General features: G+C 42.4%; 1 protein-coding gene across 1 annotated transcript in view; it reads right to left on the reverse strand.

Annotated features, from left to right (window-relative positions):
• The window catches only part of vat1 (vesicle amine transport 1), a 29943-nt gene that overhangs the window by 7315 nt on the left and 2955 nt on the right, over window positions 1-19673 (reverse strand). Inside the window, exons 2-5 of the mRNA XM_020632588.3 lie at window positions 16184-16391; window positions 5298-5468; window positions 3463-3552; window positions 1728-1969 (exon numbers count right to left, since the gene is read on the reverse strand). Of these exons, the coding sequence (XP_020488244.2) occupies window positions 1728-1969; window positions 3463-3552; window positions 5298-5468; window positions 16184-16391 (711 nt within the window). The remainder of the gene's footprint in view (window positions 1-1727; window positions 1970-3462; window positions 3553-5297; window positions 5469-16183; window positions 16392-19673) is intronic.

Below are 19673 nucleotides of genomic sequence, written 5' to 3' on the forward strand. Positions count from 1 at the left end.
CTACGTCCACCCTTCACTCTCTCAACCTCTCTCCCAGTTATCTCGGACTGGAGTGTGTGCTATTTGTGGACGCAGACAAGACCATGATCCTCTTGGGCATCAGAGCAGATGTGAATAATGATGCATGGGAAAACCACAGGATGGAGGGATGATGCTCATTTCCATATATCGATATTATCCCAGCATGTTTATTGATTATGGGAGCAGAAAGTGGAGTTATAATGGAGAAAGGGCTGTGATGGATGGAGTCTGGGCGTGGCATTTTAACTCACATAATCCATCATTAATCTGGTTAATTACTGCAAAAACTGCTTTTTGTCTCTGCGTTCGAAAATACACACTTGATACTTAACACACCCTCAGATCTACCTTCCTCTCTGTTCTTCCATCCATGTCTCTCTTTTTCATACGTCAGGGCCCCTCCCTGAGACACACACACACACACACACACACACACACACACCACCTAACGGATGTCACCATAGCAACAAGCGAGAAAAAGCAAAAAAGATACACTGTGCGGAGGGAGAAGAAGAGAATACAGGCAAGATGGAGAGAGGCTGAGAGGGAGTCAATAACCTAAAGACAGAAAGAAAAGAGAGAGATGTAAAGAGCAGACAGATGGACAGGCAGAGAAAGAGCGTCAGATGGAGGAGAGAGACAGCGGGTATTTCTTTCAGGCCAAAAAAAAAAAAAAAAAAACTGACCAGCTCCGACTTCGACAACAGAAGATGTCAGCCTGAGTCTCCCTCTTTCTCTCTATGTTTCTCACACTCTCTCTATTCAGATCTGTTTGCAGTGTTGATTTTGTCAGCAACAAGCTGACTCTGTCTGGCTAAGTGACTGATGCTGGAGGAGACACAAGAGGGTCTTGTGGACAAACTTTGCCTGATGACTGTCGAGCCACACCCTGCTCCTGCAGATCATGCTGCACAGACCAAACACACACAAACACAAACACCCACCTGGCTTTCACATGAATACTTGGTGACAGGCTTGTAAGCACATGGCATAAAAATCGATTTAAATCAGGTGTAAATGCACAAATGTCACAGTGAATCATCCGGACACATCCAGACAGAGGAGCACACGGAGTCTCTAGGTTACACCAACAACCATGCATTAATGCTCCTCCAATCCACTCACTAAACCTGCTTTACAGAAATACATATTTCAAGATTTTTCTTTTTTCGTCATCATACAGATATATAATATCTTTTGCAACATGGTTTGGGTTAAGACATGATTCTGATTGGTTGCAGGGTACCTCCTGAGAATTGGACACATATGACCTGAGGTGATGCACGAGCTGCGACCAACACTAGAATTACGAACCTAATGGGATGGGAATAACGCCTTCAGATAAACGTTAAACCCTTCATCTTTAATAGAGAAAGTTACGACTATTTGTGACCTTCATACTTTGTAAAATGCACAGAAAAGTAAAATAGTGGAATTATTTTCTTCTTCAACGGGTGACCATATGGCAAGCGACTATAATGGCCATCAAGGGGCCTTTTTTTAGTTATCCGTATAGGAGCAAGTATCCAATATGCAGCAGAGGACAGTTTTGGCCTTCACGTCATCCATAAAAACTTGATAATGGACACATCAGCTGGGGCTATCGCTCAAATGTTTAGCATTAACAAAATGTGTTTTAAAAAGGACGATGTTGACAATGTAATAGAAACATGCCAGGTAAAAAGGAGCCTCAGTGAGGCGCATACCTGCTCCATGTGCCAGGTTGAGTCGATATGGGGCTTAACCTTGCCCTCCTTGTACAGATCCAGTATGGTGTTCATGGCCTGGCTGATGAGCTCCATCTCTCCATCCAGGTAGCCCAGATGGAAGCCGCACACAGACTTGTTCCCCTGGATCAGACTGAGCGTGTGGATGGAGAACTGATGGTACCAGTTCTTGGCCACGGCCAGCAGGTTCTTCTTTTGGCCAGCGAGCATGTTAGCTGTACCTTAGGGAGAAGAAGGGTGACAAAAAAAAACATCAAGGCCTGGAGTTTGAGGTTTACCAGAAAGAGTGTGTATTAAATGATATGTGTTTGGATTTTATGACAGTCAATTGGGGAAAAACATGTTATTCGGAGGCATTATTTTGGGTATCTCTATTTTTCTCCTCCCCCCTTTATTGGCAAGAATTGACAAATGTAAAGGCCGGATCTTTTAGCCGCATGTCAAACCAGATGTACTCTCAGCTGCCTCCAATCTTACTCTCTAGTTACAGTTAGTTTTCATGTTCTTTCTACTCACTTTCTACATGCATTCACACCCTCACCTACACCTTTCACCCTGAAAAACCTCTTTCTCACTTTAGCCCCCACTGTCACTACATCCTCTTTCAATTCCATCCCTCTGTGCTCACACTAGCTCTGTGTGTCTCTCTCAGGGGAACCAGGGGACACAAAGCACACTGTGAGAGAAGAGAGGAACCCGGGCCTGCTACATTCAGACACATTCTAGGTTTTCGTGTGGATAAAACGCCCATTGTTCCGCCGTGCATACTTCTGATAAACTGGAAGAGGAGCAGGCAGCACACAGGGACTGGGGGGGGGGGGGAGGGACTAGGCTGGGGGGAGAGAGGAGGGAGAGTTCTGTATTAGGGGAGCGGGTGCATGGGCGAGGGTGGGGGGCACCATGCTGGGTAGTGGGTTTTTGTACATCATGCAAAGGCAAGGCCCTGTTCTCTATGGATGCCGACCCCGCCCACTCTTGCATTCAGATTGGCATCGCAGCAGAGCGAGCGTAAAGGCCTTCCCACGAATGACATGCAGCACACTGAGGACATGGACTTCTGCAGAGAGGTCACACAGCCCACAAAGAAGCTTCATTTTGATGCACTGCTTTAATGTCATTTATCATTACAGTCCCACATTTATGTAGTCAAGAATGACTGAATTTGGCGCTGCCTTTTTAAAACAGTCCAAAATGTCTGATATTTGGAAATAATATTTGAGGGGGATGTTGCAAAACTAATAAGGAGGCTATAACATAAAAAAAAAAAAAAAAAAACTGCCTCTCTTGGTAAAAGTAATAAGATATATCTGATGACACCTGCTGTTCTAAGAATCATAAAGGTGAAAAAAACAAAAATCTTCAAAAAACATTAACTAATAAGATAACCTTTCAGCATCCTATCGTGCTGAGCAATGCTGCCAAAGAGCATGATAAACCATGTTGTTGTTTTTTCGGCATTACATAAGAGGCTCTGGTTTAAATTTGAACAATCTTCTGAAGCTTGGTTGGAGAGGTTCATACAGTCTGGGAGGAGTGAGGTTTTTGTTTTATTTGGCTTTAGCTCATAAAAGTGTTTTTTTTAAATCTGGAAATGTCATGTGTAAAACTGCTTCCATCAGTGAATTTGTTCAACATTCTTCCGTATAAAGCATCTTTGCGGCTTAACTCTTGCGTCTCTAACCCATGGAGGGTTAGGCTCGTCGTATTTACTTACCATAGGTGATGAGTTTTCCCATAGGCTTCAGCAGGTTGTAGGCCTTATGGGTGTCTGATCCTCCGAGAGGGTCCAGGATTATGTCCATCCCTGAAACAAGAGAGAGAAGAAGGGGAGACTGATTACAGGTCTGGATTCAGATGTAGCAGCCTGCCAAGTCTCCTCAGCAGCCCCCTCTGCATGCCGGAGTTCACTTGGAGTAGCAAATGCAGCCAAGTTGTGCCATGTTTACACGAGGAGGAACCTGTACGTATGCCAAGAGCAGAGAGGAGTGAGGGGTGAGATCCTTCTGGGTTTTTGTTTTCTCATTCTTGTCACTGATAAGACAGGAGGGATAAAATGTCTCCGTGTCATTGCTCATTCCTTTCCTGGGTGGAGGGAATAACAAACCGTCGTCGGGACGGATTGCAGTGCATGGAGACCTATCAATGAAGCTTTCTCTGCAGCTTATTAATGTCTGGCCATGCAGGCTCAGACTTAATGATGTCCCTTTGTGCCAGAGGGGACTCCTCAAATTGGGCTACCCCTCCTTGCTCCGTTAAACCCAGCTTCTATTGATTGCAGGAGGCTCACAGCAGGACTCTGCCATGACCGCAGCACAGATGAATTGACAGAAAGCCAAAGACAAAAGGGGAAAGGTAGTGAGCAGGGCTTCACATTGATCCAAGCTTCTAATTAGATACATTCTGTCCAAAGTGTCAGCTCCGGCTCTAGTCCTATCAGTCTCTGAAGTGTCGGTCTATCTCGCTCCATGTCCCAAAGAACAGACAGGCCTATACGATGGAGAGGTGGGGGGGGGGTATGAAATTAATCTTAAGCTTAAAAAACAGTCTCCATCCTGCTGGAAACACGGCAGTAGGCAGATGAAAAAGAAAAAAAAACAGCAAAAAGCAGCATTTTTGAAAGCCCAGTCACTCACTGTTTGGTGAATTGAGTTTGCCTGATGGGGAAAAATGTCTTCCCACATGCTGTCAGTCTAACAAACATGGCAGCCAACTCTACTGAGAATTCTGTCATGTGAGAGAAAAAAAAACTTAAGTATTAAGATTCATCATCTCACTGTTTGCACTTTGTTAACACTGATTAACAAAAGCTGGAGTCAGACAGTGTTCCCCGTTTTAACACGATGGCCATTTTCCTCTGAAGTCTGGATCAGCTCAACAGCTGTTATGATGTCATCCTGTCATGTTCCAAGTCTTTTGAACACAGTAATGCTGATACATTGTTTCAATTTTATGGGTTTCTGACTAGGGATTGTAAAAATCTGGAAACAGATAGAAGAAGAAGACAAAGACTTTGTAAAAAAAACTACAAATTTGACAACCAGTTAGCTTAGGTTAGCATTCAACCACCTTGAAGCTAACATTACTTTTCAGCGAAAGAGATACACAATAGAAAAGGAAAACTATACATTATTCTGAAATGAAAACACACCTTTTGCATGAACTTAACCCTGGAAGTAAAACACACTGGATGTTTCCTATCATATCATGTTTCACCATCAAACTGTAATGCTAGCTTAGGTTGAACAGTTGGTAGCTACTGAGTTATAAGACATGCCGTTCCTTCGACATTTGGTGATTCTCATTTTCCCAGTCTGTTGTCTTAACCATAAGGAAGCTGTGAAATGTAAATTATTTATTAGATTATTTGGGAGTGTTGTTAAAGTGAATGATAAGGGTGTGAATATGGTGAATTAAGAGCCATGTAGGGAACAAATGAATACAATTATGGACTATTTGTTAAACAGTTTTAATTTAAAAAATGCATAAATGTCTAAATATTGCATTTTTTTTTTGTCATCACACTTGTCCAGGGTCAGATGAGTTTCTCACCTTTGGGACTGATCTTGCGGACCTCCTCCACATAGTCCTTGGTGCGGTAGTCAATGGGATGCTCGACCCCGCCCTGGCTGATGGTCTCGTGCTTGCTGGCCGATGCTGTGCCAAACACGGTCACATCCTTCACCGTCTTGCACAGCTGAGTGGCAGCGATGCCGACGCCACCTGAAGAAAGACAGCATGGGGTCATTATTATACAGAAGATGTTTGTGTATTCTTTGGCTTAAGTGAGTCATGCTTAACCTAACGTTTTTTAATACAACTCTGTGAAACTGAAGAGAACCGCCGCTGAAGGCATCTGAGGTTTCCCATTCTATGCATATTTTCAGCAGTGGTCAGATTTCGGCAGGTAAATGGGATTTGCATTATTTTTTTTTTATCTCAAACAAGGCAGTCAATAACAGGCAGTCAGTGTTTGGCCCTAGGGTATGCAAAGACGTGAATTAAACACAATCACATTACCCCAGTTGGCCTTGGGAGAATAGATGCCCACACACAGATCCACAGACACAAAATTCTGGAGAGAGTGACCATTGTAGCTCAAATGACACATCTAATGTTTTGGTGGCCTTACTCAAGACCAGTCTGAAATTCCTCAGGACAAAAAAAAAAAAAAATGCAGCAGAGGAATCTGTTTTGTTGGGAAAATAAACATTCTATCTTAAATTACAAAAACAAAGCTCCTTCTATCTATGCAAGCTGAAAACTAAATTTGCTACATGGTCCGATATAAAGTATGGTAAGACTGTGAGTTTCAGTGGATGTTTCACATATCTGTGTTTGTGTCCACGGTATTTGAAAGTGTGTACATAGTTGTGGCAAATGCCTCAGCCAATGTTTGCGCAGGAAGCCAGAACAAGGAGTAATAGGTTACTGATAAGCAGGGGCTTGTTTGATATAGAAGCTGACTTGAGGACTTGAAATGAAAGGTTTCTATAAAGGTCATCTGAGCCTGACCAAGTAAAGAACACATCTTATCTGCTCCTGGAGAACAAAGAAACAGCTGCATTTACATCAACCTGCAATGACACAGCTGCAGTGAATGAACATGTGTAATTTAAATGTACAATAAAATTGTTTGCATCTAACTTCAAACGTAGTCAGAAAGGCAGTAGTGCAGGGAGGAAGGATCACGAAGGCCTGTGCACACTGGATTAGATTTCTGCAAAGGAACCAAGTCATATTTTTTTTCATTTCCTATCATATCAAATCAATATGATACTTCCTGTGTGCTTTTAAAAAGAGATAAAAAAAACCACACAAAATGATGCATACCACACCATCTCTCGCTGCCATCAATCTCCAAAATGTATTTTTTAAGCTCTGAAAACATCTCTGTTTATTGTTGTGTGACAATAAATTCTCGGAAATTTCAAATTGGATTTAGATGGTTTGTTAAACCGGTTAAACAATCAAATTTCAAAATGTAAACAAAAAGTAGATCCAGATGTTCATCATTGGACAGATTTTTACTTCATCTGCTGTTCATTCAAAGTGTCAGGACCAGTAATTGTACAGTTGTTGTGCTTCTTCATGTCTTTATTAGTAGAATATGTTAATATCAGAAATGCTATCTATTTTAATCCTTAGTATGGCTCAATATATAATGCATTAAATGACACTGAGGCACATCCTGAACTTTCATCTTTCTGTCTGTGCTATTGAACCATTTAAAATCACACTTTACTTTAACATATACGGTTTGTCTCTGAGCCAGAACTCTCACATAAAACAGCACTGATACTGGTTAAAAAAATAACTTTAGAGTAATATTAGGATTAATGTCAGATGAGATGATTTTCCCTGTTAATATCTGACAAAGAAAAGCGCTCAGCATGAGAATAAAAGAGGTTATTTTCAGAGCTTTAACTTTCTAATTGAAAGAGTGCTTTGTTGAGGAAAGTAGTCCCTTGAAGGAAGAAGAGGAAAACAAATAGAATATAACCCTTTCACTTCCCTCAACTTCAGCAAAATTTGGACTTTTGAATGCGAGCCCAGGTCTGTGTGAGATAATGAGAGTACTCTGCATAACTTCAATCCATGCCTGCTGACACCGAGGAGAGCACTCATGAGAAAAAAACAAAACCAAGGCTGCATGTTGCAGCTAGATGTGAGCATTGTTACAGCTTCGTTATAATAGCTCCATCTCGCCTTGTCCTCAGTGAGAAACCAAGTTTGTGTTGCCAAGGAAACCTGGGCCAAATTGCCGGCAATGACTGAGCAAAGGGAGCCATTTTGTTTCATTGACTGCTCTTCCTTGGGGCATAAAAAGATTCACACAGAAGACAGTATCAAGCTGTCGTTGACAGACTGGGTCAGAGCTTTCTCTTTGTAAGGATGTGCCAGTTTTTTTTTTTTTTTTTTCCAGGGGTAATTTTAGGGACAGTTCCAAGGCCAGACATTACATGTAGTTTTTTTTTTTTATCCCTATTCGAGAGCACCTGTTTAAGAGAGTCAGAATGGAAGATAAGAAAGCTGAGTCAACATTGAATATGCATTGCCCGAGTGTGAGGTTAAGAGCTGCTTTTGCTTAATGGCTCTGCCTCATAGTAGCAGCACTCACATACAGGTGTGAAATGTGCCCAAGAGGATGATACATCCATTAACCCCGTATACTTCCAGCCAGACGCTCACATAATAATATTTAACCAATGCTGCTGTCATAAACGCGGACACCCCTTCTGGTCCTGCTGCATGAAGTCAGCAGGCAAAGGGAACAATTCAAACATCGTTTTAATTTTGTTATTGATGTCTTTTTTATGTAAAGGAAAAATGAGCAACGTTCTAATCCTGATTGCTGTATAATCTGATCTGTTGATCTGTTTTCTGTATTTCCAGTCTAAAAAGTGTACAGCTTCCATTGAGAGAGATTGTACCTGTTTCTTAATTCCCCTGTGAACAAACTCCTGATCTCCCATCACATGACTGCTGAGCTCTGCCAACAACCTCACACACATACACGCGCACACACACACACACACACACACACACACACATTCACAAGCTCATACCAACACACATCTATACATCCGTACACATACTGTGTAGATCACAAAGCAAAGAGAAGCTGGCTGCAGCCTTGAACAGTTCTGAATGGCCGCTGGTATCAGCTAATCTTCACAAATATGCACAGAGATGAAAATATTACCCTCTCGTTGACCCCGTGCTTGGTTTCCTTGGTTTCCTGATGTAAAGTTTCTCCATCTATATCTACTTCTTTAGACCACATCTCTCCTGGTGGGTGTGGAGTGTGATTTAAAACAATCCGCTAACACTTACTCATTGCTCAGGGATGAGAAAGTAACTTGAGCAAATTCTATCAGCTAACAACATTTATTCTCCTCGAAATTCCTCTGAATTGCTGACACTTGGGAATTGGGATATCTCAAAGATCATCCACCTTTCTATCTTGTTTTTCACTCTGGAGCAACAGGACACACAGTGGGGTTTTGTCTTCCCTTGAATCCTTCCTTTACTTGCATTTTGGCACAAATTGGACTTGGCTTCCATAACGTGACTGTGAGGAGCGAAGAGGAATTTTCCCCAAAACACAGCGGATTCCAGAGTGACACTGAGGCCGCTGTTATTGCTCCACACCCAGAATTCAACAGCAGGGGTCAGCGAGGACATGAAAATTTAAAAATCATTTTTTAAAGAAATGATAATAGGACAGATGACATGTCTGAGAGAGCTTTCAGTTTACTCAAACATCCATATCAAATTGAGAGAAGTGTGTTTCTTCATAGTTATTAAAATGTCAAATAACAGTTGGAAGACAAGTGGTAACCAACAACGCAAAAGAGACGACTGGTCCCCTGTCTCTAAGCTCTGTGTTGTTTTCTAGTATGATTTCTCCTGAATTTGTTTCCACGTTTCCTCAAGGACTTTATGAACCTATCATTAGCCTGTGGTTGCAGCGGCTGACAAAGAATTCAACACAAATATGGACCCAAGCATCTCTTTTTCACCCTAACATTCAGTGGCTTCATTACAACATAAACAAAAAAAACAAAAAATGAAACCGTATAAATTGTGTTTTTATTGCAGCGCCACAGAAAAGTTCAGATGTAATTCCTGTAACGTTGACAGAAGCTGTGGTTGCCAGTGTAAACGTGTACTCCTCCTGAGGTATTACTCTGGATTATGTAACCGTGGTGTGGTTTTTTTTTTGGGATGACTGTGTGTGTGTGTGTGTGTGTGTGTGTGTGTGTGTGTGTGTGTGTGTGTGTGTGCACCATGGGCTTTGAGAGCACTTTATGTGCTCTCTCTGATAGAAACTCTGATAGAGAAGCAGAGAGGAAGCCCATTTTTAGTTACTGGGTGAGTGAATTTAAAACATAACATCCTCTGCTGGTGTGAAAAGCTGGTCCATGTGATTTCCTGAGAAATAATTTTCATGCTGCAAACTAAACACTGCATGCAGAAATACACATTTGCATCAAAACAGCTGCACATGCACAACATTTCTTTTTTTTTTTTTTAGCATATATGCATTGAAAAAGTATATTTCTTTAATTTCTGGAGGTTCACACATGCACACAAACAGGTGTTCCACATACACCTGCGACTGTTTGTGGTTAGGGTGGGGGTAGGTGCTGGGGTCATTTGTCAACTGCTGCAGCAACAAGGGCACGAGCAAGCAATGTGATTGGTGGGTTAGGATGGAGGTTGCCCTGGTTTCCCTCTCCTATCAGTGCAGTTGATCTGCCGCCGGCGATGCCAGGCATGGGGGAACACAGAGACGGTTCAACCACACAGCCCAGACTCCCGTTCAGTGGTCAGACTGAATTAGCATTCTCTAAAGTAGGGTAAGACCTCCTGAGAAGACAAACCAGGAAGAAGAGAAGACAGGAAACCATTTTATAAAGGCTCCTAGGAACAATGAGTCTATAAAAGGGAGACATGTAACTACACTAAAGCTAGGGCTTAAATAGCTTGGGTTTGTTAGCTGATGGAAAAGGAATGAGCACAATAATCAAAGAGGGAATCCAGGGAGAAATAAGACACATACAAATCTATATCTCCTTCCTTATAGCTCACATGTTTCTTGCACTCATTCAACCCAGAAAAAATAGATCACATTTCTTTTGCTTTTTCGATCTGCAATCAACTGAAAATCCATACCAAGATGAGGCAATCGCTTTCAAAACACAAGAGATCCAGCTACCTGTTACATTACTTTAAGCGTTCAACATTACACCTTTAAAGAGCTTGAGGTAGAGAGATATTTAAAGCCAGATATGCACCTTCCCTTTCAGACACAGCTAATGGAGTTGTTCCCAAAGTTAAAGTCCTGCTCATGTTTTTCATGGACAATCGATCTTCAGAGCATTTTTACCACGCAAAAAAAAAAAAAGGACATGAAATTCTGCTACTTGAACAGTCTGTAGGCTGTTCATACCTTTTTGGGAAGTAAGGAGAGTGGATAGGGTCAGAAACACGTAGAGTGGGTGATGACATGTGGTGGATAGATGGTCACTCTGAAGGCTACAGCCTCTGTACATTGGAATTGCAATTCAGCCACTGAGCTAAACAGGCGCCCAATACACACCTCTTGGATTTAAAGTCAGCGGTTCAAGAAACCACAAGAGAAGGGTCATCTGCAGGTCTACTACCAGCCTTCTGTTGGAAACATCCTATTACAAAACTCAACTTTTTTTTTTTGCTGAGAGACAAACTTAATGGCTGAACCTTAAAAACAAGATAACACCATGTGCGAGGATTATTTTAGCTCCATAGCAGGGCGGAAAAAAGGAATATTGACAAACGTATTATTGTTGACCTGTCTTGGTGTGCCTTCTGTTAGCCTTGAGAACAAAATCAACCCACTGAATGGGCAGAAGTTAATTACTTTGATGTTAACTTTTTGATCAAATCAAGAGATAAATAAGTTAAGATAACATAACCTCAAAAAGATCACAATCCAGCCGTAATCTACAATTTGGCCGGACATTTGACTGAGCGTCAGGATCATGACGTTTTCCAGTCTTCCTGTTGATGTCTCAACAACAGTTTTGTCTTCTCAAAGACTTCAACTCTCTTTTTCTGTTCCGATGAAAGACAAAAGTGTAGTCCTCTGATTTCGACCCTGTGGGTAGCTCTTCCTTTCATAAAGAATCTTTGAGGCCTTTTTCTGTTCTTAGTTCAGATTGGCTCTTGTATTTACCGCAGCTTTGATTCATTCACGTTTAAACTAGTCTTATCGAGAATCCTTCTCAACAAATACGGCAAAAAAAAGATTTGAAAGAATAAAACACGAAAATAATTCAAGCTTCTTTGAGGAGATTTTAGCTGGTTATAAAACAGACTGAAAATAACACTTCCCCTTTTTTGGCCTTCAGTGTTAAAGCAAAAGAGACCATCAGAGAGAAGATTGACTATTCCTTTAAACTAACTTTTAGTGCCTGAAGCCGCTGCCAGAGGCTCAGTGTCAGACGAGGTGATACATTTTTGATGTAAACTATGGCTGACGTTTCATCAGAAAACATTATTTCACATCAGCAAAGAGATAAATGATGTACAGGGGTCATCATCTCTACAAGATTATAGTTCCTCAGAGTAGTTTTAAAGTAAATGGCCATAGCTTGAATCTATTACTGTAAATCTTCCTGGAGAATCCCCATATCAACATTTATATATCATTAATAGAAACTCACAACCTCTAAAATCTTTAAACAACCAGAAGCTAAATTCGATCCACACTTATACAGATTAAACTCTACTCATTCTCATTCTCAGTTTACATGTAGCAGCTGGAAGCCTATCACATCAAATGTTTCCGGATAATCCTCACTGTGTCTTGATGTAACTTCATCCTTTATGCATACACAGCGCAAGAAGCAGCTGCAGGAAAAGTGTGTAAGACACTGTAATTGTCTGGTGAGAAAAATAAACATTTTGTTATCAATCTAATTAAATACCACAGAGGATGTATGCACCTTACAGTGCTATAAGGGAAAATGTTTTTAGATGCAATTAAACCACAAATTCTATTACTGTAGCACTGGTGCCAAAAGGTCATAAAGTCCTATCACATGAAGCAACATCTTGAGATGAATTGATGACAAAGGCTCCTGTAGGTCCATATAATTCATACTGTGCATTCCACATCTGCAACACAATGCGTGACACTTGAAACTGGCCTGCGGTCACCGGAGAAATCATCGGGGTGGACGTCATCATTGGAAGCAGCCGAGCTCCATGTGTATGCAGGAATGTGTGGAGTGGGTGTGGTGTTGGGGGGGGGGGGGGGGGGGGGGGTACTGGCTGGCGTTCGTAAACATTCAGACCAGTTCAGGGAGAGGTCAGAGGAAAGGATGTTGGCCCGGAGCACAGAGGAAGACCCACGAGATGCATCCAAATGTCACCAAATGCCCCCCCCCCCCCCCCCCCCACCACACACACACACACACACACCTTCTGCGTAAAACAACGAGAAACGTGCGTACGATCCCCAATGACGAGGAGCGAGGGAGGGATGTGGGGAGGTCAAACCAGAGGGAGCGTAGGTCAACAAGGGCCATGGAGGGGAGGAGAGCGAGGAGAACAAGCAGGACAGAGGAGAACGGAGGATGCAGATGTTCAGCGCGGCGGGGAAGGGAGGCACGATGGGAGGAAATACAACAAGCTATTGTTTGGAGAGAGAGGACAGGAGCGGAGCCACGAGAGAGGCAGCTGAGGACTACTCACTTACAAACACACACACACGCACACACACACACACACACGCACACACACACACACGCACACACGCACGCACACACACACACACGCACACACACATGCACAACAAACATTAAGGCATGATTTAAGCTGACACCAGCCAGCCCTTCTGCTCTGGTCACTGTTCTTTTGAGGAAATGATGGAGAGCTCTTGATAAGTAATGAGGTTTAACCTGCAAAGAGGATACAGTTACCCATCATGCCTCTGTAAAAAGGTCAACTGAGGATGTTAAAGCCCTGAAGCATTTACTAAAGAGATGCTTTCAAAAAAATGTAATAATACGTAACATGGCTGCGCAAACACAGAGTCTTATTGCTGCTACAGAGCTGTTGATCTACTATGGCCTTTAATTAAAATTACTGTGCTTTAAATCATGATTTCCAAACAGTTTACCCTGTGACTGTCTGTTGTCTGCACCACTGATACTCCCACTCCTGAGATAAAAGGCTTACTATTTTATCTTCACAAAACATAAATTGATCCGGCAGGAATGCAGTGTTGTGAAGGCACGTCTAACTCCCAGCATCGCTGCTGTTCAGTAGGATATATGACTTCTTGTCACAGACTTCATCAAGCCCATCTTCTTGATGAAGTCTTGTGAGACAGCGTGTCCACACATTAATACTGCATGTGGTAATATGAAATGTTAACCGGGGCTGAGGGCGGCGTTGAAGAGGAACAGAGTATTTTAATTACAGTTTCACAATCGAAATACAATAAATGCTCTGTAATCTGGTGTGTTACTTAGAATAGATTTCAACGAAATGATTAGGCAGCTGAAGTTCAAAGACAGAATTTTTAGATTCCGTATGTGTAGTGGTTTTTACACATTATTATGTTACACAATACAGTCAAAAAAGGACTTAAATATGATGACATGAATAAGTCTTTAAGTCAGAAGTTTGATCTGTAACTGGAAATAATCATTTCTAAAGATGGAATAACTTCAGTTCCAAACAAAGCGGGGAAAGATTCCCCACAAGGTGTTTCAGAATAATAGGAATTCCATAGTGAAATCACTTAATTACATAAACCAAGCGACGACCTCTGGTGTTGAAACAAACCTGCAGTTCATCGAATGTCCACTGGAGGCTGGGAGCAGAGGCCCCAGAAGTCCCATACACACCCATTCAAAAAATCCTGTTTTTACAGCAGATATGAACGTTGTTTACAGCCTGATTAAAAAAAAAACACAAACAAATATCCATCCATCCTGATTTTATGAAGGAGAAGTGTTATTCACATTAAAGAGCATAGCTGACCCGATTGACATGCGGGCGTAATGTAACGGTTTGTCAGGAGGCTTAAAACCCGCCTCAGCTCCAGCTCTCAGACTGTCGTTTGGTTGACTGAGAGTTACAGTCGGGTTACAATTTTGTTAAAGTAACTGGAAGTCATTTAATCAGGAAAATGACCTCTGTCTGCAATTACTTTTATAATGTAAAAAAGACTTTAGACCAGGCACTGACATACATAATCATAATCTCTCTCTCTCTCTCTCTCTCTCTCTCTCTCTCTCTCTCTCTCTGGTCCTGGCAATGTCACAGCAGACACTTTTGATTTCTTTAATAAGCAAAAATCAGAGACAGACACACACACACACACACACTTAGCTTGCTAGCACTCAGGGGGAATGTGCACCCCCTCACACTAGTAACACCTTTTCCACAAGACACTATGATCATGCTAATATGCTAATGCTAATATAAAAAGCCTTCGGGAGCCTCAGCGGAACAGCGATTGATAATAACTTACACATGCAGAGAATGACCGAGTGCAGTGAGGCAGACTGTTGAGCAAACGTTTTTTCTTTTTTTTTTGTCAGAGCCTCAGTAATGTGCTTTAACAATCCTGATGTCCGGACAGCCGGCAAGCCAAGACTGGCAGCCCGCCGCCAGAAACCAGAGACGCCGCCTAGACCAAACCAGCAGGGGAAATTGTCTCTTACACCACACTTCCCCAGCATTCCTCCTATAGCACACATACTCTGCACGGAAAACAACATGTGTCACGTCAGCTGGATGATATGATGAATACAAACATTTTGGATTCCTCTGCAGACCGCCAAACCCACAACTATGAGAATGTTAGCTGCCTTTTATCTCTGGGGAAGCTGCACATTTGAATTCTAATCTTACAACTTGTCCATTTTCTCTTGGATTGTTTGAGTGCTAAGGGATACATCCACCTGGACTAGCTTGTTCCCTGGAGCTCTCAGTCATTTTTTTTGTCTCCCAGAGAGAAAACAGGATCAGGTTCCATTATGCTCTTACTTCACTTAACACCCACACACTGTCCCAAATGCAGAGGGATTCCATTCTGATTCCCTCAGCACAGAAAGAGTGGGAACGCGAGGAGAAGTGAAAGCTGCACACTGACAGATAGCGAGGTAGAAATGGCGAGAGAACAATTTCTTTTGGCTAATGCACTCCCCATACTCTCCAGCTGGCCTGATTATCAAAACACAACAAAAATGAAATGCATCACACCCTGAAACAGTTGCTTTTACTCCATAAAAAACAGCTTTCTCCCACGTACTCACACTGACCCCTGACCACACTGCAGGTGGCAGGTGCTGCACAGTGGAAGCGCAGTCCTAGCGGGTGAGTAAAACTAAGCCATTTCTCATACTAATGAACCGTGGGACCTTCTGCAGTCATAATTCATAGAGAAAAGAAATGCATACACAGGAGGTGCAGAGCAAAAGGAATTATTCTACTGTAAACATTCAAGGGCGTTTGCCTCAATGCCAAAAAAAGAAAACAAGCTTTGAATCTTTGCTCATGCATAAAATGTTTTAAAAGGTAGATCTGCTCAAAAGTACTAAATTAATTTGCAAAGTTAGCACGATTCAGTGGTGGAATGACATGAAACTGATTAAAAGTGTTTTTCAGCTGCAGGATTATGACATAAATCTTAATTTGAGCCTGACAGTTTGTATAGATACGACGCCGAATGGAGTAAAATAATGTGTCTCTTAGTTTGTAAATTAATTATTAATGAACTTATAATGAATTCAACCATGATTGAAATTAATGAGATTTATTGAAGCATGTTGCACCCATTCTTGGCTGAAGCCTTTCATAAAATAGAAGGGACAATGGATCTTGCTGTTCATGCATGTAAGCTGTGTATGTGCCTGTATTTGTCTCTTCACCTGCAGCAGCGTGAACCAGGACGCTCTGGTTGGGCCGTAGGTTGCCGAAGTCAAACAGCATCATGTAGGCGGTGATGTAGTTCACGGGCAGGGCGGCTGCCTCCTCGAAGCTCATGCCCTCTGGGATGAGGAAGGTGTGGCTCGCAGGCACCACGGCCACCTCCTGCCATAGCCCGAAGCGGTTCAGCACCATCACCTTATCACCCACCTGACACAGAAGATACAAAAAGACACATGGTGAGAAGGAGGTACGAAAACAAAAAAAATAGCACCTGAAAACAATCACCTGTACCCAAGTGAAAACGTATCAACTTGCTGATTGGTAAATCGATTAAAAGACTAAAAAACATGTCGAAATATTGAGTCAATTTTACAACCTCAACACCTCAAGCTGCCTTCCAGAGTGCTTGAGCAACTAACTAACACGCTAATATGCAGGATATGGAACATGTATTGGAACATGAAATCTTTTTCTGCCTTAATTAATTAATAGTGTGTTGATGTTGATACTGGATCATGGTGATATATATCCCATAGCACTGTGAGTCATTGCATTTGTGGTGGTTTAATCATACTTTACATTTTTTAAATACGACTTTTCTCCGCTTGAAGTTCATTCATATCACTGCATGCACAGTAAGCTCCTCCAGCTCCCCATCACCATCACGTCTTTGCAGTTTCAGTAGCTTATTCATTTCTTTAGCCACAGACGAAGTTATCAGACATCACCTCAACCAACAAAACCGAACAAGGACACATACAACAACAATTGTATTAAATCAAAAGATAATATGGTTAATGAAATCAACTTCTTGAGCATTAAAAGGACCCACTGGCAGCTCTGCACCCCAGGAGGTTTAACTGCTAGATCCTGAAGTGATCTGGAGCTTCCTGCCATCTGCAGCTCAACGGTTTCTTTGGCGCTGTGGGAATGATGCGAGCCGTGCAGCAGGCGTAGTAACTTTGTGGTTTATTGTTCTCTTACAACTATGGAAGACATGCAAACATGCAGCCAACCCAACCTGGAAGAGTTTAATTTGTGAGAAAACAAGGAGGTTGACAACCCACTGCAGAGTAAGAGAAGACATTGTGTTGACTTCTCGGAGGATGTTTCTGACAGAGCTAACAGTTAGAAAGCCACAGACGTCATTCTACGTGCCGCTTGCCACAATCTCCATCTTGTCATTCTCTGCTTCCAGTCTGTCCTTATCAAAGCAGGATCCTTCGATTCACAACTGTTTCTGACAAAAGGCCCAGCCATGATCTAAACTTACCCCTGGCTCCCTCACCAACCAATCAGCGGAGCCCTGCTCGAGGTACACGGGAAACAGAGACCACAGCAACATTATAACTCTCTTCCTGTTTTCTTCCTCCCCCTTATCCTCCCCTCTCGACGCAGCTCTCCCTTCCCGCCATGTTTCCATTCTTCTCACTTTTTCTCTTCCCCTCTTTCTCTTTCACTTCCCGTCTCCTTTCCCTCTGACAACTTTAGAACATCTTCCTTCCCCTTCTCCAGCCTCCCGTCTCATCCTGTCTGGGCCTTTCCTCCCTGTTTCTTCACCCTTTGCTGTCTCGTTCTGTCTTCTCGGTCCTTCTTCCTTTTTCCTTGCGAGGAGTGTCCCACGTCCCCTCTACTTCCTCATCATCAGCGAGACAGGACAATGGAGCCCATCTTCTTCCCCTGGCCTCCCTGCGCTCATCAGAGACCCTGCCAGATTCTTCCCCATGGCTGAGCATAAGACAAGCGCTCTCCTCCTGGGAACAAACCCGCTCCACCCGGGCCTCTCTAATGGTCTGGAGGGAGCCATGCGCCTCGCTGTCTATCCACTCCAATTAGAGAGATCTCCCTCTATCTCTTTCTCTTTTCTGTCTGAGGCCTAGTCATTTGGTCTATTTTCAAACTTTCACTTTTCAACCATGGGCTACTTCTCTTTCCTCTCCTTTGTTCTCCATACTCATGCTTGTTTTCTCTTTTCTTTTAATCTTTAAACTCATCATCCTCGCTGCTGTAATTGGGACAAATCAATAGATGGGGGAGTTCAGGCCTTTACAGGAAATACACACAAATATGACTCACACCTTCAAATGCATCTACAGCTATTCTTCTGCACCCACGTAAAGCATGTGAGCTACTGACAGGCACAGAATCTGGGTAGAAAACCATTCAAGGCCGAGTGAGCGAGCAAGCCTTGTGACAGTTCTGTTACAACATCTTTGCAGTGCGACACTCATACACACACACACACACACACATCTTGCATTTCCTCTCACAGCTTTCATGCCACTGCTGAAAATGTAGTCACAGTTGGGGTCAAGAGTGCGGGGGGGGGGAACTGAACAATGACACTTCCAGTCAGCTGTATATGAATGGACTTAATCAGATGGTGATTCAATTTGGGGTATGTGGGCCTCTTAGTCAGCTGCTCCATGGTTTTGAGATTTGATGATCTCAGCAAAAAAAAAATGATCAGAGGGAAATAAAGGACGAAGAAAATTTCTGATACAATGTGCCTGAGTTGGGCTGAGGGGGAGATGAAGGTTAGATGTTATCACCCACAGAGGCTGCATGACTCCTGCGAATGTGATGAAAAGGAAACATAATATCTCTCTGGTGTCAGCGTAGGTGGTATGGTGCTTTAACACGTTTGGTATGATTGTCGGATAAAGGCCACGCCCTGCTTTCACACAGGCCGCATGCTGCTTTCTGCACTTGACTGCACCTGATTATGCAAATTAGAACATCACGCTACCAAAACACCATTATTACTGTTCTCATTTTGCAGTTGAAGTGATATAAGAAGCCCTAATGCAACTCTAACATTTTCTAAATTTGACAACAAACACATTGTCTGTTTGGTTTTTTTTTAGTCTGCAGTTTACAGTAAACTTTACTGATGGTGATATTAAGGGAGGGCAGAATGAAAGAGGCTTCCACTGACAGTAGAATGGAGAGAGATTATCCAAAAGGGGGAAAGATAGATAGAGGACGGGAAGGAGGGATGGAGGAAATACCAGGCTGACAATGTGGGCCAGAGGGAGGTAATTGAGAACATATGGGTCAGAGCCTACCAAAATTAAAAAAGAAAAAAAAGCAGACCTTGAGATAAAAAAGTGCTGATGTTGAGTGTGACTGGAGCTTCGTTGTGATATTTCTGATCTTCCCTTGCTTACTCACTGTTACACTTCTCCCCTGTTTTCCCTCTGAGGTCATGTGGGGTGAGGACACTGTAGTATTACTTCATTCAAATCTATTGCCCCCTTGAGGGACGCTGGTCTTGCAGCAGCTATTAAAATACAATGCAAGGCATGCAGTGGATAAGAAATATAAGAAATACATGAAAAACAATAGAAAACAGAGGGGCTTTAGGGAAGCATATGATCAATCTATTTTCAATTAAGAAGAAGAATATCCAATGTTTAGTGAGGTTCAAACAGCGGCAAGATAAAGAAATAAGCCAAACATTACTTAGCCTCTCGTGTGTATGTTGCA

The sequence above is a fragment of the Labrus bergylta genome, chromosome 16 (assembly GCF_963930695.1).
Source record: "Labrus bergylta chromosome 16, fLabBer1.1, whole genome shotgun sequence".
NCBI classification, from domain to species: domain Eukaryota; kingdom Metazoa; phylum Chordata; class Actinopteri; order Labriformes; family Labridae; genus Labrus; species Labrus bergylta.